Consider the following 27,183-nt stretch of genomic DNA (forward strand, 5'->3'; position numbering starts at 1 on the left):
CCCTTTTCTGCACCAAGCATCGTGCTGGGAAATATAATAAACAGCTGCTGTTATCAATCATCCCCTCTGTCTTCTAGCTACGAGCATATAGAAGTGTAAAGACTCGCGCACACACACTGACATACGATAACACACATGACAGAATGGTTGGCAGCAGACACACACAGGTGAGGTGCGGAGGGAATAAGCAAATCCAAATGTCTTTACCTCATTGCTCAACAAAGCAGCGTTGAGTGTTCGGCTTATTTCGAACATGTTCAGATTCGGTGCTTTTTTTTTTCGTTCTGTCCTTTTATTTTCAGATTTTCTTCAGTTTTTTTGTTGTTGTTGTTGTTGTTGTTTTTGCTCCTACCTCCTCTTTTTTTTTCTACAGTTGGGAGTCAGTCCCAGGAACACAAAAAAAGAAAGAAAGAAAAAAATCAAATCAATTTAAAAAGAGGGGGATAAAAAAATCCTCTTTAATTTTCTGATTCTGGAGTTGTGATATTTCAGTCCTCTAGTTTTTGTCTCTTTCTCCCCTGTCTGCTGATGCACTTCTGCTCGTTGTGGCTGTAGTGGTGGCGTTTGTGCCCAGGGTCTCCGCACACGTCTAAGCAGTCAATATGCTGTCTTTTAAAATCTCCCCAGAGTCAGCACATTAAAACAAGCAGTCAGGCAGTCGGTGGGTCGGTGGGTCGGGCTGGCGGGCTGGCTGGCTCCCTTATCTGTCCCCCGCACACTGGCTCACACAATACGCTCCGATCCTCACACTGCTCACTAACAGATTAGCCTGTCCCAAAACATTGCACTTAGTTTAAACTCCCCTCCCTTTTTTCTCTCTCTCTCTCTTTCTCGCTCTCTCTGTGTATCGCTCCCTCTGGCTCTCTCCTATGCTCTCGCTCTATCTCTCTCACTCCATCTCTCTCTCATCCCCCATTGCTCATGCACTGAGGCAGCTACAGTTCTCCGTGCTACCACAAGGTGGGAAGACTGTTCTAGCAGCAGCGACACCATCGCCGCCACATCCCTTCCTCTCCGTGCCACTCCTATCTTTCCTTTCATATTATCCTCTTCTCTCCTCTTTTTGGGTGTGTCTATAACACACAGATGCAGATTGTAAAGGAACATTTATACTTAGACTGGCTCTCGCTTCATCGTCAGATCGAACATTCAACCGGCATTAACTAATATTCTAGGAAGTGCGAAAACTCATATTGTTTGGGTCTAATTATGATGTAGATTACATTTGAAAAAGGGCTATCAAGGCTTTCCGGAAAGAAGGAAGCATTTAGTGCTTTCTTTCATGTGGCTAAAAAATAAAGTAATGGAATGTAGTCAAATCTGCACCTTCTGAGGAGGAACCACAAGGGAGTGGAAATTAAGGGTACCTCTTATTAATATCTACCAGCGATGGAAAAAGTGAGGGTTGAGCAGATGCAAGCCTCAAGGTCAGGCAGTTGTCCTTTTCCTCAGCAGGGTGTGGCACAGAGATGACGAAGCAGCTAGTCACAGACATGGCAGGAGATCCGAACTATGGAAGAGAAAAGCAAAATAAATAAATATTAAGGGGATGTGAGCCAAGAATATGAGTCACTAGATCCTTGAACTCAGTCAACAATACATAAAAAAAATACCACACCTGCATCTGATGTGGTAAACATGCAATTTGTGCTTATTTCTGAGAAACTAACAGAAAAAAAAGTAGCTTATGAGGGTGACGGTTTTAAAGTAAATGGGCTCGTCGTCGTCTGCGCTAATCAAATCTTAGCTTCATGAGTGTGGCACAGCATTTATTCCCAGTGCTTTAAATGTGCTTTTTGCTGTCTTGGATCAGAGCAGGGAGAGCGGCCAGTTAATAGCAGCCTATTGACACTGAACCATCTGTTTAGGTGGATGCTGTCCAGCACAGTGGAGAGAGGGAGGAACAGACAGAGAAAGTGTCAGATAAAGGGAGAGGAGTGGGTGATGATGAATGGATGATAGAAGGGGTAATGGTAAGGTGTAAAGCAGTGTGTTAGCAAATTGCTACTTTTAACCGATGTTTATGTCAACAGGGGAGGGAAATATATGTAGAGAGACTCACACTCACATCAAGGATGCGGCACGTAATATTGTTTACATGTTTTAAATTAGCACATTTTCCTTTTCTTTAAAAGAAAATTGCTCGCTGTAGCAAGTTAAGTGATGGTGTCATTAACAGCATTACTATGTTATGGCACTGTTGCGCCGTCTTGGCTCCAATTCCACTTATTTTATTTATTTTTTCCTTAGAAAAGGACTGCTAGCCGCATCCCTGTTCCGTAAAGCCGCGGTCTCTGGGGACGGCTGGTCCGGCACAGCCCTGGGGGGAGCTGTCAGTTGAATCATTCAGAGTGAGAGCTGATTCCTCAGTCAGCTGCCTCTCAAGCCTTCCTCTCTGACCCAGCCTCACTCCCCTGAGCCCCCTGATTGCTGTCACCATAGTGATTCTCTATGTACTGCCGGATGGTCTCTACTTCCCTACTAAGCCCTCTGCACCCGGCCTCACACAACTGCCCATCTCCAACTCTGAGCCTCTTGTGCCCTGTGTTTTTTATTTTTGCATGACTTGTTTCTTCATCGATGATGGACTATATGCGTGGATGTCCTCAGCTGGCTGGAGTAAAAAGGATTTCCCTGTAGTTGCTGGAATACAAATGTAGAAAAACACAGATTTCGTCCTCTTGAATACACATATGCCGGGATAAAAAAAAAACCTCACAGAAATTCTTTGTGTCAGTGTTTTTTTTGTGGCACAAAGCTACAAATGCTGACTCATTTGATCAGTTTGCGATTCAGAAGAAAGACTATCTTTCTGAAAGAATGAAAAAATATATTTTTTGTATATTTTTTCCACTGATTTAAATGATGAGGTGTGTAATCCAGTCACTACCAAGCCACACTAACCATGACAGGACTGTCTACATGTGAAGCACGATCGTATGTTCAGAGGGGTCAAATATATTTTTATAGGCGTGTGAAAATACACTGTCATGAGAGATAATTAAAATTTGAGAGTCAACATGTGTGGAACCTCTCTTTTGTGTTATTCTGGTTTCGGTGATCCACTGAGCAGACACCAGTAAGTAGAAGTAAAGCACACATGCAACTTGGGGAGAAAGAAAGATTTCAACTTCTTCAGGCATTTTTTAAGAGGACACACTATTGTTGAATGTAAAGCTTTAAAAGAAGAGGAAAGCCATAAAAAGATTTCATGCACCTTTTCGTTCTCCTGTAATATCGCTAATGTGCATAGGCATTTAAATGATAAAACAAGTTTTATGTCCTGTCCTAACTTTCACTGCAGGATACCATTATTTCACAGGTACTGTTATAATGTCAGGTAAGTTTTTGGAATAAAATTTTGTCTTTCACAAACTGATGTGAGTTTCAGCCATGAGATGTAGTTACACCGAGTATCCATAGCCAGGATCTTATGGAACATCCGAACACTCCCATGCAGCCTCTCTATTTGATAAGAGCTGAGAAACAAGGGAACATGTAGCGTGTCTAATTCATTCTTCTCATGCTCCATAATTTAATTTCAATCTCTCTCTTGAAAATGAATGATTGTACCACCGTACAGCTCTTTAATTGGCATAGTGTTAAAGGAATGACATGGCATGGCGGACAGCTATTCAATTTTCAATTTTAACAAAATATTACACAGGAGCCCAGTATTCTCTTCCTGTCATCTGAGAAATAATCAGTCCGACCTATCTACTCAGTGGCCTGTTGATGCTCGACATCAAATACAGATCACACATGCACATGGGGAAAAAAAACCCATTGCCCTCTCTCTTGTCTTATTCATTTAGTCCTGTTACACACAGCTTATAACCTGAAAATTTGCAGCAGCCTGTATGCTCTTGCTCCAGGAGTTGTGCCGCTGCTCATTTGATGTACTTAATCAGGTGCAGCCTTTGTAATGGGAAAGGAATAGGGCCAGGCTTGATTGGCCTTGATGACATCTCTGCTCCAATTGTCTAGAAAATCTCCAGCTTTAATCAATCTGCAGGATAATTCAGAATCTCTGGCTGCTGCTTGCATTGATTGGCTTTTTCTCTGAAAATACCTTCAAAATGAGGTTTATTTCAGGTATGACTGCAATAAAACTGAGGAGGGTGCAGTATACAGATTACTATTTAATTTGCAATGGGAGTCTTGTCTAGTTTACTGATTCCTGTAGAATGTAAATGTCGCCAGTGTACATTGTTGGTGTACTTGTATGGCTTGTGCATGGGGCAACACCACAGGGCTTTGCAGTGGGTGATAAAAACTGCCAAATTCTAACCATCTATTGGCATCCAGCTAGGAAGCATCAGTGAACAGCTTAACGGACACTTTAGAAAGAATACTCACTACAGCCATAGCCTGTACATCATCCTGAAAAGCAGGACAAACTTATCCAGTGCCATGAATCCAACATAAAACTAGGTTTTTAAAAAATATTTATTTATTTATTCTTTTGAATGTATATTTGTGTGTGTGTGTGTGTGTGTGTGTGTGTGTGTGTGTGTGTGTGTGTGTGTGTGTGTGTGTGTGTGTGTTAGAAGAAGAATTACAAGATATCAAATCTTGAACCATAAAGGTTTTCCACCATTTTATTTAATTACTCTTAGCCTTGATGTTAATTCAGTATACGTTTGAAATGCATGTGTAATAAGAAGGAAGGCTTACTCCCGAAGTTTTCCAGGGACTTCGACCTTCTGGGTGACACCAGTTGTGTCTTATTTACACTCCTCTGGCTCCTCTTAAACTTTAGAGTTCAGTTTAAGATATTAGTGACCACTTTCAGAGCTCCTCATGGTCAGATGCCTCCCTAGATTAGTAAACTACTTCATCCAAACTTCATATAGTAGATCAGCTGATTAATACTTGTTGGCTATACCTAGATCCAGGTGCTGGAGATTGTGCTTTTCATGGTGTGCTTCCAAGTTCCAATGGATTTAAGATCGGTCGACCCTGCTGATAACTTTAAAAAGAAGCTTTGGACCTACCTGTGCATGTTTGGTTTTATCCATGTATTTTAGTTTATATTGTAAAACACTTTGCGTATACAGTCCTTCTCAAGAACAAAAGTCACAAACTTCACTTCCTTTCTTACTAACTTGAAATTCTGTGAGTGACCTTTTCAGAGTTGCAGTTTTTTGTTTGTCCTGAACCAACCATGCTTTGATAAATCACAGCTTACTTTCAATATTTAATATTTAATATTTAATGATTTTTGTAACCACTAAACAAACATAATCAAACACCGGGTTTATTACTTACTCATTGCCCGGGAGAACCGATTTCTTGGGTGTCTTCTGTGCAGCGGCTCCCTGATGAAGGTTGCAGCGCCTCTCCTGCTTCCTTTTGCTCCGTTGCCGTGGTAACTCCCAGAGAGCGTCGGCTGCTTTGTAGCAGATGGAGAGGAAGATGGAGGAGAACACTGTTAGCGATGTCGACGCTGGTGTGTAAATATGAGCTTTAACACGGCAACCTGTTCATTGCTATACAAACAGAGGGACGCGCGTGATAGCCCGTTATCTCACAATAATATGCGCGCGTGACTGGCTCGCTAGGTCTCTTTTTATGGACGCTAACGTTAAGCGTGTTAACCTCCTAGCTAGCAGGTGCAAAAATGTAAACACAGTCCTGTCACCAGCAAGCGTGAGCTAGCTGTGCTGCTGTTGACTTTATTCAACCATATTATGAGCTACATGTGCGTTTAGATAATTGCTGCCATGACAAAGTTAACCGCTGCATAGCCGAGCAGACTGTTTGTTAAATTGTGTTAGCTAGCTTTGTTACTCAGACTGCAGTGAACTGGTGTGGAGCTAATTAGCTTTCCGTTGTATCTGAAGTTTTCTCTTGGTGATTAAAACCGGTGTTTGTCTCTTATCCTTCTAAATGAAAGCTACCGTAAATGAGCAGTTCTTAACAAATGGTACACGCCACTGTAATGGGGGGAGGATTAAACAAACAAAACGCACATTTAAACCAATAATAATATTTGTTGTGGCAGGGGTTTTATCATGTTTATCATAGTTCACTTATGCTTTTTTTAAAAATTTTATCTTATTAATTACCATCTTTGGACTCCACAGTTGTGAAAAAAACCTCTTTGCCACCTTCCTGATTATTGTTGTTTGCATATTTGTACAAAACGCAGCTTTATTTATTGTTTTAATTTTAAAGATCTAAACTAAATATACTACTATTTTATTAACGAGCAACGGCGTAAGAAATGGAAATGAGTTATGGTATTAACTTATTAAAAGTCCAGTTGTACTTCACTTGTTCAAGGAAAAGTAACCATGTGTTGAAATTGTCTGTTGAAATGAACAGCCTAATTACCACTTAGTGCTAATTACTAATACCAATAAAATATATAAAATCAACACTTCTTATACTGTTGATGTTGTGGCGCTTCACATTTAACAACAACATTATGTGAATTAGTTATCCCTATCCTTATATCTTGTATTTTTTATAGACTTGGTGTGTGTGTCTCCTTTTTCATTCTAATAAAAGTCAACATGACAACAACATAAGAAAAGGAACCATTTCTTTTTTCTATTGGAGTAAATACCTGTCCTTACTTTAATAACAACAACTGTATTATATTATATGAAATTTTCATATACACCTGGGAACTAAGGGTTTACACACAGTGGTCGGAGACTCCTTTGAGTAAAGTTAAACTCTACATTTTGCACTTGTTCTTTAGGCCGTGAAGCTGGGGGAGAGGATGCCTTGGTGGGCAACGTAAACAAGCTGATGGTGAGCCCACCAGGATACTCAGGAACTCCACGAAAAGGACATCTGGTTTTTGATGCATGCTTTGAAAGTGGTGAGTAACTGCAAAACACAATATTTAACCTTTAGACATAATTACAGGGTGCACACTTGGATGGAAAAGCAAGACTTTCTCATGCTGGCTGACACTTTTTTTTAAGCAGATTTGTTTAGCAGAAAAGTCAGATAATTGATAATTGTTAGATCAGATGCTGTACTGACAGCTACCCACATCCTGCAAGCACAGTGACCAAATCACAACAATCCCTTCTTCTCCATGCAACCCAGGTTCCCAGTGAAGGGTGGGTATATATGCTGACATTTGAAAAAAATCTATTGTTAGATAACACAGGCTATCTAACACAGGTCTTATGTACTGTCATAAGACCTGTGTTGAAGCCGAATATTATTGGTTGTCACTGCTGCCCTAGCACACTGACTGTAGTTACCCAAAAGCAATCAGTGGGTCAGCTTTAGCTAGATGCTGTTTGAACATTTGTACAATTCTTTTGTTATGTGATCTTAATATTTGTAGTTTAAAACAATTTTAAATCTGACATGCCTCTGTCCATTGTTAGCTAGCATCTTGTATATTTGCCCTCGCTTTGTATTTCCATGGCTGAATCTAAATTTTTTAAACAATAATTAAAAAAAACTCGATAGACAAAGTGGCAACCTATGACATCTGTTATTTATGTTCCTGGGCTGGAGCGTGGTTGTGGTCAGAATACAGTATTTGCTACCTTTTTAATTGAGCTTGCAAGTTTTAACAAAAAAGTTTGTGTTTGTTACATCACCTAGATTGTCTGCAATGTGGCTTTGCTCCCTTAGTGTCTCCATGTGTGTGTCAGCGAGAGCATAAACTAAACCTGCGATCTCTACATCATCCTGTCTGTTATCTTCCATTTCGTTTGTCTGAAATTGTTTTCTAAAACTTTTTATCCATACACAGGGTCCTCACAGTTCAGAAATTTTTTGTTGTTGTTGTTGTGAAAGTGGATGAGATGCTGGTACTATTGATCCCTGAAATCTTTTCACAGTAAACTGGGCAACAACCCTGTTGCACTCTGTTTTTTTCCCCCTGCCTTGTTTTTCCTTATCTAGCAGTTGAGAATCAATTTGATTTGCGTGTTTGACTGCAATCTCCTGATGAAGCTGTGATTTCTGCTTGCCCTAGCACTAATTTGGAAGACTTAAAGAAGTTCCAAGATGCAACTCGTGTTGTTAACAGTAGTAAGTGTTACCTTAATTTTATGGGAGACAGTCACATTTTTAGTTTTTACCGAGGCTGCATTAAAGCAGCATATTCAGCACAGCAGTCTCTTTGTTTAAGCAGTCAAACACACCACAGAGCTTTAGACACAAAAGATGCTCCACTTTTAATTTTTTTTTCCAGAAGTTGCTGGCGTTTCCCTTTTTATACACAACTACTATGTATGCACATTATATTGCATTTAGCTGCATTTTTATTTCATTTTCTAAATTGAACCCACATATTTGAACAATCTGGTCATTGCTGACAGAGGCATGACCAGAGAGCACAGAATGTAAAAACAGATCTCTGGACACCATCCGCACCATTAATAGGGACAAGTCCTCATTCTTACACTTTTATATAAAAGTTTCTGGGATTTTAAAATATTTACTAGGCAAAAATAGTAGTTAGCCCAGGAATTTTAAAATAGAGGCCGTTGTGCTGTTACATTCTAGATAACGTGTATAGCTCATGCTTAAATGTGGATATATATGCACGTAGTATGTAGGCTTGTAAAAAATATAGTGCTGTTGTTCAAACATTTACTCATTCTCTATATACACGATAAAATACAAATGTTTTACAATGCACATTTTGCGGAATACTTCATTGGCTCTTGTTCAAATTTGATTATTCGTTCAAACCTCTGCCCACACAGGACCGAACCATTTATATATTGCGTTACATCCACAAGAGGGCAAACCGATACCTGGACAGACATACTTATAAAGGCATATCAACTTAAAGATCTCTCTTAAAAGATTTACATTCCAACACATCACAAAACTAAACTAAACAAATTAATTAGGTTGTATTTAATAGGGATTTGACAACCTATTCGAGCTCTGCTGTGAAAAGCGTGGAACAATAATGATCTTTTCCCTAGCATGAAATGGAAAGTAACAAACCACCAGGGAGCTGCAGGAAGCTTTTATCAGTATATTATTTTCTCTTAATCTGAGGTAGTTAACGAACTCTCTGCTATGATTACCGCAGGAATATTGTTTATTATTTTGGGTCTTAATTGACTCATGTTGGGCCAAAACGCCATTAAATTTAGCGTTTTTTAAGATTCTTGTTTTTTAGACACAAGATACAACTGCTTAGTTAGCTAACGTATGCTAATGTACCTGCTGTTATCATTTACTGTGAATTGCAAATATAAAAAGAAGGTAAAAAAGTTGGTATAACAAAAACCCAACAAATCATAAAAACATAATAGACAAATGTTAAATTTAACTCTGTTTACCTTTAGTTGCTTAACTGATATTGGTTCATTGGTTCAAATCATTTTCATTTTCTTCTTGTGTCAACAGCGATGTATCTGAAGTCTGAAGCTGGACTTAGGAGCACGCCATGTAGTTTTTTCTGACATTGACTCACACATGGTACAGCTATGTGGTATTGTGGTGGTACTGTGATAGCAGTCTGTTTGCTTCCCCTCAGCAGTGTCGCATTTGTTGTGGAGGAAATCCAGCTAGGTATTTTGTGTAGGTCAGAAGAAAGATAGCCACTTGTAGTGTTGATTATTTTCCACAATTAATTTTCATTGTTTGATTGAAAAAAAAAATCAATTATATAATTGAATTGAGGCTGCTGTACGCATAAAGTAAGATGAAGTTAAATATGCTCCAGATTCCTTTGTTAATGGCCTTGCTTTCTGCTAGTGGAGTGGCATTAAAGCGAAAATGAAGAACTGCATGTTTTCAGCACCGACAAGGTCGGCTGGTTAGACCCACAAGCAGGCTAACACTCAAGCACCAAGTAGGCAGAATAAATCAGGGAACCAGCAGGCTCTCTTTGGGACTGAATCGCTGTGTGGAGATTAGGTTCAGATGGTGCTCAGATTTCATATTTCCACAGATAAGCCCATTTTGGTTTCTGCAGACTCAGATGAGCTTTAACTTCTCCCTGTTTACTTTCTGTTGTCTGACTTTGGTGTCAGTGTCAGTGTTGTTCTCCAGTGCTGATTCTCTGATGCACTTTTTCAACAACCTGGAGGTCAGTGGATTACTACTAACAATTAAGTTGGGTTAGGCTTATTCACAAGAGGAAAGACAATCTTTTATAGACATATAGTGGGATAGATAAACCTTATCAGACTCATATGTGAAGGAAAGTACAAATGTGTAGTAGTAGAGGGTTATATTAGGAGGATTTTTCTGCAATATCAGTGTGGTAATTGCCCTTTTTATAAATTTGCCTTTTTTTCCCCCAGATGACATGGCCAGAGGAGCTCAGACATTGATTAATGGGTGCTGAGCTCCCTCACAGGGATCAGCTAACATATACATGTCTGTGGCTCCGGATTTATCTCCTGAATGATTTATGGAATTGATATTAATCTCTTTCCAGTAAATGCATTACTAAAGTTAGAATATGGAATAAATTGATATTTGCCAGATATTCTCAAATTAATGCCCTGTTGCTGTTTCATTTAAACACTACTGGTTTTAACAGCATTGCTTTAAAGTTCCACTTCACAGTTTGTAATTTTGCTTTTTACAGAATTCTTTACATGTGCTTATTTTTCTACAAGTTATACTCCATCTGAAATCTATGTATTTGTCTACAATAGCACTTCTTGCTGTTCATATGTTTGTTGTGCTGCAAACAAAGTACCACTCTCTTTACTAAAGATAATATTACTTCTTAATTCTAAATTCTTAATTAAAATTTAACAAAATAAAAAGCAGAAATTTTGGCATTTTCTTAATTTATTTTTGTTTGTTTAACTTGTTCTGAGTTTCCTGAGGACAAAATTAAACATGAGGTAAGAAATACAAATGGAAATTTCTATAAATTTATCAGAGGAAGAGTTCTCTTTGCCCCTCTCTTAATCAGATAAATAATACTAACACTAATTACCCAGAATTACCCTAAGTTACTTTGTTTTTTAATGTATTTTTATTAAGTGGAAACTTGCATTGGGAGAAGTTCTTATTTATAATATTTCTGAACATAAGACTGCACAGATTAACTTTAAAAAAACAATCCTTGGATAAAAATGTAAATGTTGTGGTAAAGAAAGTACATGCAGTTAAATTGTGAAAGAGCAAAATTTGTTCCCTCATTCTTTAATTGTATTAAAGATGTTGAACAGCAGCACAAGTGTAGGTTCATCTAACCTGAGAATACCTGCCATATTGTGTTTACAGTAAATGTTGTACCTCTGCTCAAACTTTATAAGACAGGTTGCATAAGTCAAGAATGTAAAATGAGCTTCTGGTTTCATATATTCAGTCTGATATTTGTGATACGAGTGAGGGAGAGGAAATTGGAGACAAATATGTAAGCTCCTGCCACACATGTTCATTTCTCAAGGCAATTGAATGGGCCTTTTATGACAGTCTGTGTCTGTTTTACTTCTCTCAGACTAGATTGAATAGTCAGTATTTCAAGCACATGTTTTCATGTGAAAATGATGCATACCTATAGGAAGGATCTTTGCCCGACTCCTGATGCTATCTGCATCCCGTGTACATTTCCATAAAGCACAGCTTTTATTTTCTCGTCTTCATATAGCATAGAATAAAATCTAATTGGTTTATTAAAACAGACACTGGTTATGTAAGCTGTTTGCCAAAGGTATAAAACCTAATTTACATTTAGATGAGGCTTAATTCACTTTGTTGTCTGTGCTGTGCTGATCAAGTCAGTGATGGCCTACAGATTTACATACAGTGTGTCTCAGTCAACAGGCCCTTTGACACAGAGTCATTATAAACCATTAAATGCCTTTTACTGTACTATGCCTAAAAAATGAGCATGACAGTTCTCTCAGTGTTTGGTACAGTACAACTTGAACACTGTGGCTATTTTCATTCTCACTGGTTTTGTTGAACATTTTGGATTGTATAATTTGCCCAGTGTTATTAACACCCATGTAAACTTAGAGTTTTACTTACTGAGATCTTTTTTTTATGTAGTACAGTAGGAAATAGAAGATTTTGCTAATCTGTAAACATTTAAGCTCTGGCCTATTGTTGTGTATTGTGTCAAATGGCAGAGATTCGTGAAAGTGATAAAAGAAGTCTAATTGTTTTTAGAGTGAAATCCAAATGACATTCTTATCTTGTCTTGTCACACGCTCCAACTGTTGACATTTTTAGCCCAAAAATTCTTTTGTGAATGCATTCTCACAATGTCGCTGACTAAAGAGCCATCTGTCTGTACAAAGAACGACACTGACAGCGCAGGCCTATTGTTTTACTGCACCTCTGGACCATGCACCAGATATAATTAGGCACTCATTGATTAGACCGACCGCTCTCTGCTGACAATGGCTTGCATGATCAAAGAAATTCCCCAGCGGTGACAAGTGTTTAATGGGGTCTATTGATAAAGACAACTCATAGACTTTACAGTCAATTCACTCAATACAATCCAACTTATATTGCAGACTGGAGAACAGATATTGTCGAACTGCTATGTCCATATCGTACTACAACCAAAATAGTCAAGGCTGTCAGATACTGTTTGAAGTCATAGTGTTTCCTGAGCCTGAGTAATTAACCTGATTCGTAAATAATGTAACAGCTTGTTAGACTATGAAAGTAAAAAATTACACACTGACTCATGGTAATAATTTTCTCTATGACTTTATCGGTGTGTCACCTCGTTGCGAAGGGATTTCAGCCCACCCTTTGCTACAATGTTCAGTTTTTTTAAGTTTGCAGGCACAGCTCTCTTAATGTCCCACCAAAGCATTTAAACTGGACTGAGGTCTGAACTGTGACATCACCACTGAATCACCACCTGGATTATTTTCTTTTTCAGCCATGGTTGTAGATTTGCTGAAGTGCTTGGAATCTTTGGCTGTGTCCAAATTCAGGTGCTGTATCCTTCGAAGGACCTGGCCTACCCGGTCTACGCAGGTCTTGTTGGATGACCTGCTGGTGGCCGAGCTGTTGAACAAATTTCTCTGGTGGCACGACAGTGCTAATAGCTGGTATGAGGTGTTTGTGCCTATATGTGTGGTTGTGCATTATGACCAAACGTCTCCATTTTTGTCTCATCTGTCCAGAGGAAATTGTTCCAGAATCCTTGTGGTTTGTTCAGATGCAACTCTTGTGTTTTTGTTTTTGTTGTTTTTCTTTGTTAGAGAGAAGACTTTTCTTTTGGCAGTCCTTCCATACAAGACATACTTGTTCAGTCTTCTTCTTATTGTGCTGTCATGAACCTTAACATGCTAACTGATGCCTGTAGGGTCTGAGATGTAGCTCGTGTGTTTTTTTATTGCAGTTTCCCTAAGGATTACATGGTCTGACCTTGGGCTGACTTTGATGGGATGTGTTCTCTTAGGGAGATTGTGTTGCTGTGTTAAGACACACCTGAATGCACCAGACAAAACAAAAATGTCCAAAACTTCTACTTTTACAGAGCTGATCACACTTTCTGATGATCCGTTAAAGTGCATTTGATTAGTTGCGCCTGGGTGCTAATTACCCTCTTAATTCATGTGAAAGCAGTAAGCGTGTCCTTAGTTTTTTACAAACAACAAGTCTTTTTCACATGACTGTGTATTAACTTCCAGTTAGATAAATAATGAATATCTTATCGAACTCTCGTGCACCACTTTGTACAGAAAAGCTACAGATAGATATTCATTACGTTCATATCATCCAGCATTTTAAAAAAAAGAAGTGTTCCTGTGCCTCAGGTCTACTGCATATGTTGCTTATGTAGCTCTAATAGTGACTTTTGAAGACTAAATAGGAGATTTAGAACAAAGATTTTTAAAAGATGTTAGAAATATGAGTGTTTAAAACAAGCTTCTGATCATTAAAACCCAATTACAATGCTGATTTCTACTCGTAGTGGTTCGGTTATACGTATTATATCCCTAATACTTGAATTAAAAGAAAGCAATTCAATGTGCTATTCAAAATTCACTTTTGACTAAAGATATGGCCACCATTATTAACAGATACTGGCGCGTTTTTACCTCGGGAACTATAAATGCAATGATGGTCAGCAATGTCATTTTACTTGTAAAACAAAGATTTTATATCATCCGGACACAAGCAAGACTTTTCCAATTAAGGGAATAATTTAATGTAAAACCAGTAATGTGATAAAAATGCTTAAATGTCCTTGTGGGTTGGCATATATCGGTAAAACATCCAGACCTCTGAAAAATATTATTTCCGAACATAGATGTGTTATTGGAAATCGTGATCAGAAAAGTCCGGTTTCCCACCACTTTAAGCGTATGAATCACAATGTGTCTTGTCTTAGTTATATTGGCATTGAGCATGTACAGCTTGCAAAAAGAGAAGCGGGCATTAATACTTAACTTTTACAGCGTGAACTTTATTGGATTTTCACTCTAGAGATTTAGCTACAAAAAGTCTTAACGAAGAAATGGACTTTGTCCTTTTTTATGACTCCTTGTATTTCAGTGTTATATTATATGTTCAGTTTTTCAGTGTATTTCTTATGGATTCATGTGTTTTCAGTTGAGGGTCATATTGTATTTACTGCATCTAATAATGCAAGCGCCCCTTTAGACTTGATGACGGGAATACCGGACGGCAGTGTAGTGTCTTATTAAGAGCTTTGATATTGTATTTTGTGTATATATTTCTTAATAATAATGTTTTACTTGACAGACACTATATAAGATGATATAGCAATTTTTTAATTTGTCTGATCAACTGCATTAATTTCAAATGTTAGATATTACTTGTTTTGAACTTCAGCATGTTATGGATTATGTTTTGTTTTTTGTTTATTTATTTATTTATTTTTTTGTGGAGACATATTTTTATGTTTCTGTCGCAAATTTTTTGTCCTATAAAAGATCTGGTTCCTGATTGGATGTTATGACATGTTGTGGTCATGTGACTGTCCACAGGGGATTTAAGATGGTCCTGCCTTGTGTTTCAACGTCTGATAAAGAGCAGGTAGGGATGGGAATTGATAAGAATTTGTGATTCTGATTCATTATCGATTCTTATCAGCTCCATTCTTGCAAATTAACTACATGCTGCGTCGTCAAATGTTTGTGCACATTGGAGGTATTCCCCCTCTTTGGTGTGATCAGTGTTGGGTCATTACTCAAAAAAGTAAAGTAAAAAAGTTATTACATATATTACACAGAACACTTTTCTTAAAAGTAATATAGTACATTACAAGACATTTGTTATACGACTCGTATACTTATGTTGTACTATGCGTTACTTTCACGTTACTCTGCAAAATGATCTGAAACACACTGTTTCATAATAACCGATTAGCAATATAATTTAGAGTGGTGCAGTGTGCGGATCGTTAATTACCGACACAGATTCTTAATAATAATTATCTTGTTAATTCTACTTAGGTATAAAACAATGTTAGTAGTCGTTAGAATTAGTTTTGACACCATATCAGTTTCAAGGTAAACATGGTAAGCATTAATGTTTACCATGAAACATTGAGCAGAGGTGATGAGTAAGTAATAGTAATAGCAATAATCTTCAACAGTTTTAAGTCTGAGCAATACAAAATGTGGTATTTATATTTTCCAGGAGAGCTCACGCCAAATTAATATTTAGGGTGTTGCTATTCTTCTGGGCACACATTAGGTTAATTTGGCTCATGTGCAGTGATGGATAATAAGTAATTTTCCCTTATTTTCCAATGCAGAGCGGGTTGGATTGATACACTGACATAAAAAAGTCTAGTCTGAGCTGAAATTATATTTTGTTATATTTTTACACATTCATTAGCTGTTAGTCATCAGCAATAAATATTTACTGCCCAGATGATCATTACTGTATAAATTAAGGTTTCCAACCCTGACATTACTGCTTTGATGAAATATCTACAACCTCTTCATGGATTTACTCTAGATTATAAATAACCCATTATTAATAATTGATAAACAAAGACTTTCTCTTATTTTTTTTAAATTAGAAAACAATAGTAAATAAATAAATGTCTGTAAGGAGATCAGTAGTAAGATAACATGGAAAAAACAGTCCCTTTAGTCACTGCTTATGTAGGTTGGCTTATCTCATTTTGCTTCAAGTGTATTTTTCTTTTCTTCCAGCACTCAGCAGTGTGTTTAATTTGTCTGGCCTTATTTTCTCCCAGAAACTGTCATGTCGCAGTTGCAGCGACCCTCTGAAAAGTGATTGATTAGAGTCCCGACTAAAGCAAAATTCAGAAGACAGAGATCAAAAAGAGATGGTCGGAAAAAGCTTGAGAAATAAGGTACTACAGAAGGAAAGAAAAATATGAACACTTGGGGGTGGGGTGGCTGGGGGTCTGTAGCCAGTCAAGGGGGGAATGCAGTCAAGCTTGTCAGAAGATATTTATATACTCCAGAGTGCCCCATGAATCAGGATAGTTGAGTTTCCATTGATTAAAGAAGAGGGAAACGTTTTTACAATCAAGCCAGATGCTCAGAACGAGTGGTTTGGAGAGGCCTGAGTTTGCTGCAGTATGCAGCTCTCTCCTTCACCTCTTCTGCCTCTCTGATGAAACAATCCGGAGGGAGAAGCAGCCCAGGGGGGAACAAAGATATATAATTTTTGTTAATGCCTTTTTACTTGTAATCAGCATGAACATAATTCAGAATTTGTTTGACACTTAACTCCCCACACATGAGCTTTGTGCTGTCATATGGCCTTTTAATGGCTAGATTTTTTTTACTTTTCTATATCTCGCCGACCTTAGAATGCTCTCTCTTATGGGCTTTCCAAAAGAAGATCTATTTGTCTGAGTAGGAGGGAGCACTCCTGACATCTGATGCATTGAGAGGCACTCCCAGTCTCTCTGTCTCTCTTACATGTCCTTGGCAGCGGAGAAGCTTCACTGCTCAAATCACTAAATGGCCTCTCCAGTTTTCCCTTTTAGCAGTTCTCTCTCCTCTCTCTTTCTTTTAAGTCAGGCGCAGAGTATGGAGATAAATTTGAGTTGTCTTGGGACTGTTGGCAAGACCATTGCTTTTGATTTATGCTATTTATTGGCCATTTGTATCCCTAAGAAATTACTCTTTATTGTTACTTCTTGTTTTATTGTCATATTCTGAGATTTTCTTCAGGTATATATAATACCTTTTATTTCTCTTTTTGAAAAACTTCATGGAATATGAATTGGGGTTACATTGGCTTGACCCTGTGTTAAGTGTCCACGATGTATCAAATAATACACTTTCTTCATTTGGTACACCTGTTCAGCTGCTTGTTAATTCAAATGACTAATCGGACAGTCATGTTGCAGCAAGACATGTAGACATGGTCAAGATGACCTGCTGAAGTTCAAACCAATTTCTTCCTCATCAGAATGAGGAAGAATGTAAAATGACTTTGAATGTATTTCTTTGTATTTCAGAAACGACTGTGATTTTCCCACACAACCATTTCTAGGGTTTATAGAGAATTTTCAGAAAAAGAGAAAATATCCACTGAAAAGCAGTTCTCTTTGTGGAAATGCCTTGTTGTTGCCAGAGGTCAGATGAGAATGGCCAGACTGCTTCAGTCTGATGGGAAGGCAAAGGTAACTCAAATAACCACTCGTTACAACCAAGAGATGAAGAAGAGCATCTCTGTATGCGCAACATGCCAAAGTTTGAAGCAGATAGGCTACAACAGCAGAAGACTACAAGAGGTGCCACTCCTGCCAGCTAAGAACAGGAAAGTGGGGCTGCAGTTCATAGAGGTGCACCACAAATGGACGGTTGAAGGTTCGAAAAACATTGCTCAATCTGATGAGTATCGATTTCTGCTGCCAAATTTGGATAGTAGAGTCCAGAATTTGGCGTACACTACATGAACATGGATCTGTCCTCCCTTATATGATACCAGCTGCTGGTGTGTAATAGTGTGCACTCTCTTTGCATATTTTAGGCCCCTTAGTTATAACTGAGCATTGTTTGAATGACCACAGTATATCCATCCATTCTTTTGATGGCTGCCCCTTGCAGGATAATGTGCTGTGTCACAAAGCTCAGATCATCTCAAACCGATTTCATATACATGGCAATGAGTTCACAATATTTAAATGGCCTTCACACCCACTGGATCTTCATCCAGTAGAGCACCTTTGGGATGTACTGGAGCGCAATAAGATATTTGCATCATGGGTATGCAGGTGAAAAATCTGCAGCAACTTGTGTGATGCTATCAGACCAGAACCATGTTGAGTCTATGCCACAAAGAAGTTATAAAAGCAAAGGTCGAACTCGGTACTGGCCCAGCGTATCTAATAAAGTAGCCGGTCTTTATAGTTCAGTCTGAATGATTCACTTGTAAAGATAACCCCATATATAACCTGTATGATCATTCTCTGTAGTACCTCCCAGCTTTATCTTGTTGTTTTCGTTTTGTCATCTGTATTTGGCTCCTTCAGGTTATTCTCATGGCTCTCTGTTGTTTTTAGAGTTAGCAGGCAGCTATTTTAATCAGAAACAGTGCCAAAATCCTACTCTAAGCACCTAACAGCAGACAAAGTAAGGTTCTAGTTTGAGTAGAGGCAACAGTAGATTTAAACAGATGGACACACACACACAGATAACTCCACTATAATGCAGCTGTGACTGGCTGTCTTTTATATATGGAAACAACAACTCCTTGCATATTAATTTAAAGGTGATAACATGCCAGTGTTCTGCTGTATTTTATTTTTTCTAAGCAGAACAAATGCTAATAATCTAAAAATCTGCCTTGAACACATGGCTTCATTGAGGCTTGACAGAGTTTTTGCAATGCAAAGTGGTATCAGTAGCACTGAATGAATTGCAGAGTGATAAGCCCGTCTGACATTTGGGCCTGTTGCATATGGCCACGTCTAATCACTAAGTGAACACATTGGCTCAGTTTTGCTGCTCAGGAAGTACTACAAACAACCTCAGCGTTTTGTGAGTTAATTGTTGATGGCTCTGATTTGTGCAGCACATAGGAGAGCCCACCCCTTGCACATCTATTCAAAATGTCACCAAATGCTAGCAGCAGTAGGATACTTGTAAAAGTTTGAGTCACAAAAGGATTTGATTATCAACTGTATTCACGGTGTGGCTGTGAGATTTGAAAAGTCTGAAGGGGATGGATTTATCAGACCATGCCCCATTGTACCTGGAAGTAGTGCTTGGATACGAAAGAAGAGTTACATCCTGGAGATTAAATACAAGTATTCTAAGCACGATGAAAGAACAAATTAGTCAAGATATAATAGATTATATAGCGGAAAATAATAATGAAGAAGTTTCCCCAAGTATTCTATGGGACGCCCTAAAAGCAGTGATAAGAGGAAAACTCATAGGTTACAGCGCTAATTTAAAAAAGAAGAGAAATGAGCATTTAAGAAAACTCCAGACACAACTACAATATCTTGAAGATGCCCATAAAATAAGCGCAGTTACAAACTTACAATTAGAAATACAAAAGAAGAAAAACGAAATCGATGAAATTTTTTCAAGTGAAATACAAAAAAATATGGTTTTTTTAAAACAAAGATACTATGAGGTAGGAGGCAAATCTGCTAAATTACTGGCTTATAAATTAAAAAAACAACAATTAGAAAATACAATATATAAAATAAAGGACCCTCAAACAAATAACATTGTGTATAAACTTGAAGATATACAGTCAGCCTTCCTAAAATTCTACAAAGAACTATATACACAACCTAGAGTGGATATTAAAGATATGATATCTTTTTTAGATTCATTCGACTTACCAAAGTTGAATGAAAAACAGAATATAACCCTAATCAAGGACATATCTGAATTTGAAATTAAAAAAGCTATTACAAAATTGAAACCGAATAAATGCCCAGGCCCAGATGGATTCCCATCAGACTGGTATAAAGAAATGAAAGAGGTACTGATTCCTTTGATGAGAACATCATTCAACTATATTTTAAAGACGGGAGTAATTCCCCCATCTTGGAATGAGGCTTCTATCTCTATAATAGCTAAAGAAGGAAAGGACAGGCTTGACTGTGGAAATTACCGCCCCATTAGTGTTCTTAACCAGGACTTTAAGATATTTACATACATTCTTGCCAAAAGAATTGAAAATATTCTTGTTCAGATAATTAGTTTGGATCAGACTGGTTTTATTAAGCAGAGACAAACGCAAGATAATGTTCGCCGAACACTACACGTTATTGATTATGTTAGGAAAAATAAAATTCAGATGGTCCTTATGAGCTTAGATGCAGAAAAGGCCTTCGATCGGGTTAATTGGGAATTTTTATACAAAGTCATGGATAAATTCGGATTCCATCAATCGTTTATCAGGATTATACAAGCATTATATAAATCACCAAAGGCAAGAATCAAAGTTAACGGGGCGCTTTCAAATGTTTTTAACCTACAGAGAGGGACACGTCAGGGTTGTCCTCTAAGCCCCTCACTCTTTGCTCTCTTCATAGAGGCCCTGAGTCAAAGTGTAATACAAAGCAATACTATTACTGGAGTCAAGATTAGGGGTCGAGAGCATAAGATTTCCTTGTTTGCTGACGATATTTTGATTTATTTGACAAATCCAAACACTACTTTCCCCAAGCTATTGTCACTTCTGGAGATCTTTAGTTCAATATCAGGTTATAAACTAAATATATCGAAGACTCAGATATTAACTTTTAACTATGAGCCCAATTATGAAATTAAGGCTAAAGCCAATTTGAAATGGGAAACGGAGCAGATGAAGTATCTTGGAGTAAATATTACTAAAGATCTGTCTAAGATATACAATGCAAACTTTAATCCTTTAAGTTATAAAATAAATGAGGATATTAAAAGATGGAATTTATTACCATTTTTAAATTTTGAATCACGTATAGATACAGTTAAAATGAATATCTTGCCCAGGATGCTCTACCTATTCCAAACACTCCCTGTAGAAATAACTGACAAACAATTTCGGGAATGGGACAAAATAATCTCTAGGTTTATATGGCAGGGGAAAAAACCACGGATTAAGTACCAAACTATTCAGTTGGCTAAAGACAAAGGAGGGTTGGGGTTCCCATGTTTGAAAGACTATTATATTTCTGCTCAATTGAGGACATTAGTGTGTTGGTGTAATGTAGATTATCAAGCGAGATGGAAAGAACTAGAAACAGTGACCTTAAAAGATTCTCCAATTCAGGCAATTCTAGGGGATGTGACACTTATTAAAAAACAAATTCATCAAGGAAACCAATGGATTAACCTACCTTTAAAACTCTGGTTACAATTTCTTAATAAGAATGATTGGATTGAAGAGGTTAGGATTTTAAGATGGTGCGCTTTTGATAGTGATTTTTTACCTAATGAATTAGACGTAAGATATAAAACATGGTCTGGACAAGGTTTAACGGCATATTGTATGTTTTACGATAAGGGAATTCTTAGGGACTTCCAATCAATAAAAGATCAATACCAGTTAAGTAAAACGGACTTTTTTAGGTTCTTACAAATTAGGCATCATCTATATAATTTTATACCTAAGAGAACAGATCTTTTTTCTTTACCTGTTCTGAGTATATTTGTCAAGGCTTATCAGGCTGACACAGGCCTTAAGGTGATTTCAAGATTGTACAAGGGTATACAAGAGGTTAAGAAGTGGAATACTACCTACATCAAAAAAAAATGGGAAAATGAAACAAATATAGCAATATCAGATAACATTTGGTATGAGCAGTGCGCTTTTCAGTGGAGAATTTCTAGTTCTAATACATGGAGATGTTACGGTTGGAAGAGTATCTGTAGGTTTTTTATTACCCCTGCACAAAGTAAACATTATTTTAATCACTCTAATTGCTGGAGAAATTGTGGGGCCCAAGGAGTAAAACATTTTCATCTGTTCTGGTCTTGCCCAAGGATCAACATTTTTTGGGTATTGATCCACTCTGAGTTGCAGATTATTTTTGGTATGCAGCTTCCCTTTAATTGGGACGAACTTTTGTTTGGATATTTATACTCAGTAAATGTAGATAAAATGTCTAAGCAGTTGTATGGTATCCTGAGTTTGGCTGCCCGTAAAATTATTACCAAGAAATGGCTTAGTGTGAAAATTCCATCACTGGGTGATTGGCATGAGACTGTACATGGGATGTTTAAAATGGAAAGAATTACCTTCATTAAAAGACTCCAGTTTGATATATTTAGTGAAATTTGGGGTAAATGGAAACACTACATCCGGTTAAGGAGACCCGATCTTGTTTGAATCTCTGTAACTATATATGCCACATTTCTGAATCGTTATGTGTTTATATGTATATGTTAGTATGTATGAGATTACAAGTGAACACATATGTAAGTAGGTATGTGTATGTATGCTTAAGAATATGGGTGTGTGAGTGAATATGTGTGTGCGAGTACATACACACTAGAGGGTACACCCGTCTGTTTTTTCTTATTTTTATTTATTTATTTTTTTATTATTTACGTCTGTTCTTGATTATATGTTTATTTTGGATTATTTGTGTTTATATAGGTTGTTTAATAAAAAGAGAATAACAAAAAAAAAGAAAAGTCTGAAGGGAAGAATATTCAGACATTTGATATTATATAAAGTTTTTTCTTTTTAACATTAAAAATTGCATCGTTGTTACTTCATCTGCATTGAAGGAAGTGGTGTGACCCAAACAGGTTTCACTTTGTGGTTGTTTTTAAAATCCAGCTCTAGGCTATTTTGTGTTATAAACATATTTGGAACATCACTATTCATTGGCTCAGGGCCTGCCTCTAGCGTCGTGATACAAGTGTGTCGTAAGTAAACATTACTGCAACCAGATTTCTGCATTGCACAAGTGGTTCTCGCGCACAAGGCCCCGGTGATTCATCCAGTAATTCATTTCCAAGCAATTCCTAACGCCATAAACACAGTTTCAGAGCAGGCGTCTCATTTTTCATCCAAGGCAAGACGGTACAGTTTGGGAAAATGGCAAGGATTTGTAATGCTTTACCACTTCATGTTTTTCAAGCTGCCTGTATTTATTCTGCTGATTTATTTAGAAAACCTCTCTCTGAGATGAGCTTCATTGATGTGCCAGGGTTTGTTTGATAACACAAATTCATGTTCAGAATATAGTTATACAGTGGAAGGATGAAATACTCACATGAGCAGCATTCTGAAAGAATACATTTTGGTTTAAATCCAGGCTGCTATCTCATAGGTCTGCTGCTCAAAGTAACAGTATAGAAAATGCACTCCTTGTGGCCAGTGTTGTTTGGCCAAATGCTCTTATCAGGATTGTTTCCCCCATGGACGTTTCAAATACCTCTTATTAGTGAACGCACTGGAATCTCTAAAAAATATGATGTTTTTGGTCATTATAAAACAGCTAGTGTCGATCCCTCACTTGTAGTGGTTCTGAATAAAGATTATGATGAAAGTATCATTAGCAAGCATTTATACATTTGTTTGGATCTGAACTTTGAATTTGACTGCTCTATATTTATCTTTTTCACTTGGTCGAGGGATGTAGGGCTGTTGCCACTTTGATTTATAGGTATCGCGGCACAGCCATCTGTAGCCAGTTGCTGTCTTCAAGAAGCTCCTCTGCTAATTGGAGTCAGTAATCTGGCAATCTCTCTGTAGGTGCCTTTTTAAGACAGTCAAATTTTTGAGTAGAATTATTGTACTATTATGGCTTGCTGTGTGGCACAGACCCTCCAAAAATTGTGTTTTGGTTTTAATTCAATTACATTTTTTGTATATAGCACCAAATTACAACAGTAGTTACCTCAAGGTGCTTAGCAATAATAATAATAATGATAATAATAATAATAATAATAATAATAGAGAGAAAACCCTAACAATCAGCTGACACTTTATGAGCAATGAATAGGTGACAGTTTGTCCCGTTTGGATCTTTAGCCATCAGAATTGTTGTCTCAAGGCCAAGAAAGATGCCAAGTGGATTTACTTTACCAAGTGGATCATCATGGCCTTGCCATATTGGTCCATTTGATTGACCTTTATTATAATTATGTATTTTTTTTTTCTTTTTTCGGTTGCTACAGACGGGACAGACTTGACTGGGGGATAGGACAGGAAGAAAGAATGAAAGAAAGAGAGGGAGAGAAAGAAAAACAGAGGGGAGAAGAGACGGTGAGAAAGGGGGGAAGAAAGAAAGAAAAACAAACAAAACACCTGGATCACCTGTATGGAGAAAAAAAAACAGAAGAGAAAACAAACAAAAAAGAGCAACATAATAAAAACAGCACCATCACAATAAACTAGCTAGCAGTAGATAACAGTAGATGCTAAGTATTAAACGCTATTGTGCAGCACCCAAGATAGACAGCGCACAATGTGCTTTGAGGCAGCAGCCAAGAAAGGTGTAGTCCGCGTCTGTGTACACCTGTGTGCATACCTGTGTGGATCAGCAGGCTTGTATTCCAAAGGTTTCTCCATGTAACGATCTGCTAGGGAGTGTGGGGAGCCATAGCCCCGTCCCCCAGGGCATGAAGCAGGTATGGAGGAGATCCAGGCCCCAGACATCCAGAGGCCCCAGAGTATGAGGACCCAAGGAGGACCACCAAAGGGGGGGAACCGTGCCACCCTCCTGGGAAGAGCTGAGTAGAGCCCCAAATGAGAGGTCACCCAGCAGCCACGGAGCAGAGGCCAGAGGGGGTTGCAGTGGCGTGTAACTCCCTTTTAAGAGGAAGACACATCTGGCAGAAGAGGCTCACACAACTCACACGACCAGTTGGGCGTGAGGAGAGGGAAACGTGGCAAAAGACACAATGTGGAAGAGAGCAAGGGATTAATAATACTTAATGACTAATGCAAATGCTTGGTGTATAAACACACAGAAGATGAACTTCTAGTATATATTTATGGGATGTTACTCTTGCATTAATTTGCAGTGTAGTTTATGGATGGAGCATTCTAAGCTAACCAGCATTAGCTGGTAAGTTAGGCAATCTTGTTCAGATTAGGCTTACTTTTGCTCCAAACACCAACATGATGCCTTCAAAAGGCTAATGTTGAAGCTTCAATATGCATAGTCCAAAACATCAGTGTCATTGTCCAAACAGGGGGTCTTCTCATGTAGTGAATGCAAATCAAGTACTGTGATCTTTACCATACTGTGAAGGAAAATATTTTTGGCGTGCTAAATCCTTCCAATTCACCAGTCACTCACTAATAATAAAGTTGTAATAAAGCTGCAGGCTGTAAAACCAAAACAGTGATCTGTAAGACACTAACACACACACTTATAAAGGTACAGGGAACTGCAGCCTCGTGATAAGTGGCTCCTGTAACTTTAAGTATAGAAATTTGACCCATTGTTCACATAAAAATAATTGAGTGTACTTTTAAGAGGCATCTGTCTGTACTAGTGTATTTTTAAATCTCTTTAAATTGTGTTGGATGTCATTAGCTATATCAAAATCAGCTTAAGGGTATAGGAGAGGATTATAAGAGAAGAACACATTTACATGTTTGAAATTAAGCAGTACTTGGAGACACTTCTGAAGTTATTGGGTCTGTTGTAATTATTAGAATTGTTCTCTTTTTTTATACAATGTGATGGTAAGTATACAAAAAAAACGAACTGAAATAGCTTTAATCATTACTTGAATCTGATTTTAATAACTGCGACCCAATCAGCATGTTACTAGACGATTTCCAAGTGCTTCAGTTCTCGAGGCTTCTGTCCAATTCTGCTCGTTTTGACTGTAACCACCCTTGAGTGCTGAGAAGCAAATATGTTTCTGAGTCCTCCCTTTCTACATCAGCTCACTCCAGTTATCATATCTGAATCATGAAGTTGGCATCATCCAGAGCCTCCTGCTGTGATGGAGAAACTTCATCCCAAAAAAGCTCCCTGCGCTCTTCTCTTCTCATGAATTATGTCTAAATGAAATTACCTAATTATGTCTTGTAATCTCCCATATCCGATGCTATGAAAAGGGATTAGGTTGTCACTGGATGGATTTGCTTTTATGGTATAGTCTAGAAAAAATGTATTTAGATGATTTTCTTATATATTTATTTTTCAATATCTGACTAATTTAGATATATTCATTAATTTCTTGTAATTGCTTGATAGTTAAATACAGTGCCTGAAAAATTCCTTGGTCTTCATCCAAGCCTTTTGAATGGTATTCACCACTGCCTTTCCTGCTTCTTCAGTCTTTCATTTTCTGTCCTTTTTGACAGTAGCTGCACTTAGTCTAATTCTTAGACTGAAATACTGGCCCATAATGAGAGATTTCATTTGACTTTCAGTGTAGTGTAGAAGTGTAGAAAAACCCACTCACACACCACCGGAGACATCCTCTTTCCTGAAATGGCCAACCCCTGGGTTGACTCTCCCCACTTTGCCTTTCAACCTGTTAAATATGGACCTATATGATTAGCACACATAACAGTGGCATGATCTGGCAAGTAAAACAGAAAAACCCCAGCCCTGGCGAAGGACATTACAGATAGAAACTGACTATTTCAAGTCAGTGAGCGGTCCTTTCTTAGAGTGATGCAATCAACTTAAGGTCAAGATCCATTTACTGCCATTTACTGGAAGAAAACTCTGTTTTTGGAGGCAGGCACACTTTTTTTGGCCTGCATTTTCAATGACCATGGTTCTCTGTTCATACTTGATTTTTTGGTGACCTATTGGTTTTTGGCAAGTGATTTCTTGCCTCTCTTGTTTCCCTTCTTTTCTTGCATCGGCTCCCTGTGTTCCTTAACTCATTACAGAGCAATCAGCCCCAGGCGTTGAAGTGTGTACCCAGAGGGAGCAATAACTGTAAATAAACACTACTGCAGGCTCTCCGATAACATGTTACCAAGATGATAACAGCCCTTCTTAGCAGGCCTATTGACCTTCTCCTTGCCTTAGGCTTGCAAAGGACTCCTCAGTTCCCAGTGCTTTTTATCTCAAAACCCTCCTCCACCACTAGAGCTATTACTAACGAAGAGGAAAAGAAGGAGGAGGCTACAATAAGAAAAGAAAGAAGAGAGAAAAGAGGAGAGGGAGAGTGCTTTGAGACACAAAACATGATAGAACAACAAAGAGATGACCTGGGCAGTTATCCCTTTGCCATTGCTGCCACCCCCTCTGTCTGCCTTCAGTCTTTGTAGGGCTCAACATAATTAACTTGTTAAAAGATAGCATGAAATTGGAACGGACTTGCGTTTACTCACTACACACCATATGGGAAAGATAAATACAGAGAAGGCAAAAGTGACATAGTGACGGTTAGACAGAGG

General features: G+C 37.9%; 2 protein-coding genes across 2 annotated transcripts in view; one reads left to right on the forward strand and one right to left on the reverse strand.

The window, feature by feature from the left end:
* Positions 1-826, reverse strand: part of elavl4 (ELAV like neuron-specific RNA binding protein 4) — a gene marked incomplete at its 5' end in the record, with an annotated part of 72,134 nt that extends 71,308 nt beyond the window's left edge. Inside the window, one exon of the mRNA XM_080877460.1 lies at positions 208-826. Coding sequence (XP_080733586.1) covers positions 208-255 — 48 coding nt within the window. The remainder of the gene's footprint in view (positions 1-207) is intronic.
* Positions 827-5,387: 4,561 nt separating this feature from the next.
* agbl4 (AGBL carboxypeptidase 4) overlaps positions 5,388-27,183 on the forward strand; it is a 355,429-nt gene continuing 333,633 nt past the window's right edge. Inside the window, exons 1-2 of the mRNA XM_080877453.1 lie at positions 5,388-5,452; positions 6,713-6,835. Of these exons, the coding sequence (XP_080733579.1) occupies positions 5,407-5,452; positions 6,713-6,835 (169 nt within the window). The 5' untranslated portion in view covers positions 5,388-5,406. The remainder of the gene's footprint in view (positions 5,453-6,712; positions 6,836-27,183) is intronic.

This window comes from Rhamphochromis sp. 'chilingali' (assembly GCF_963969265.1).
Source record: "Rhamphochromis sp. 'chilingali' genome assembly, chromosome: 3".
Taxonomy (NCBI): Eukaryota; Metazoa; Chordata; class Actinopteri; order Cichliformes; family Cichlidae; genus Rhamphochromis; species Rhamphochromis sp. 'chilingali'.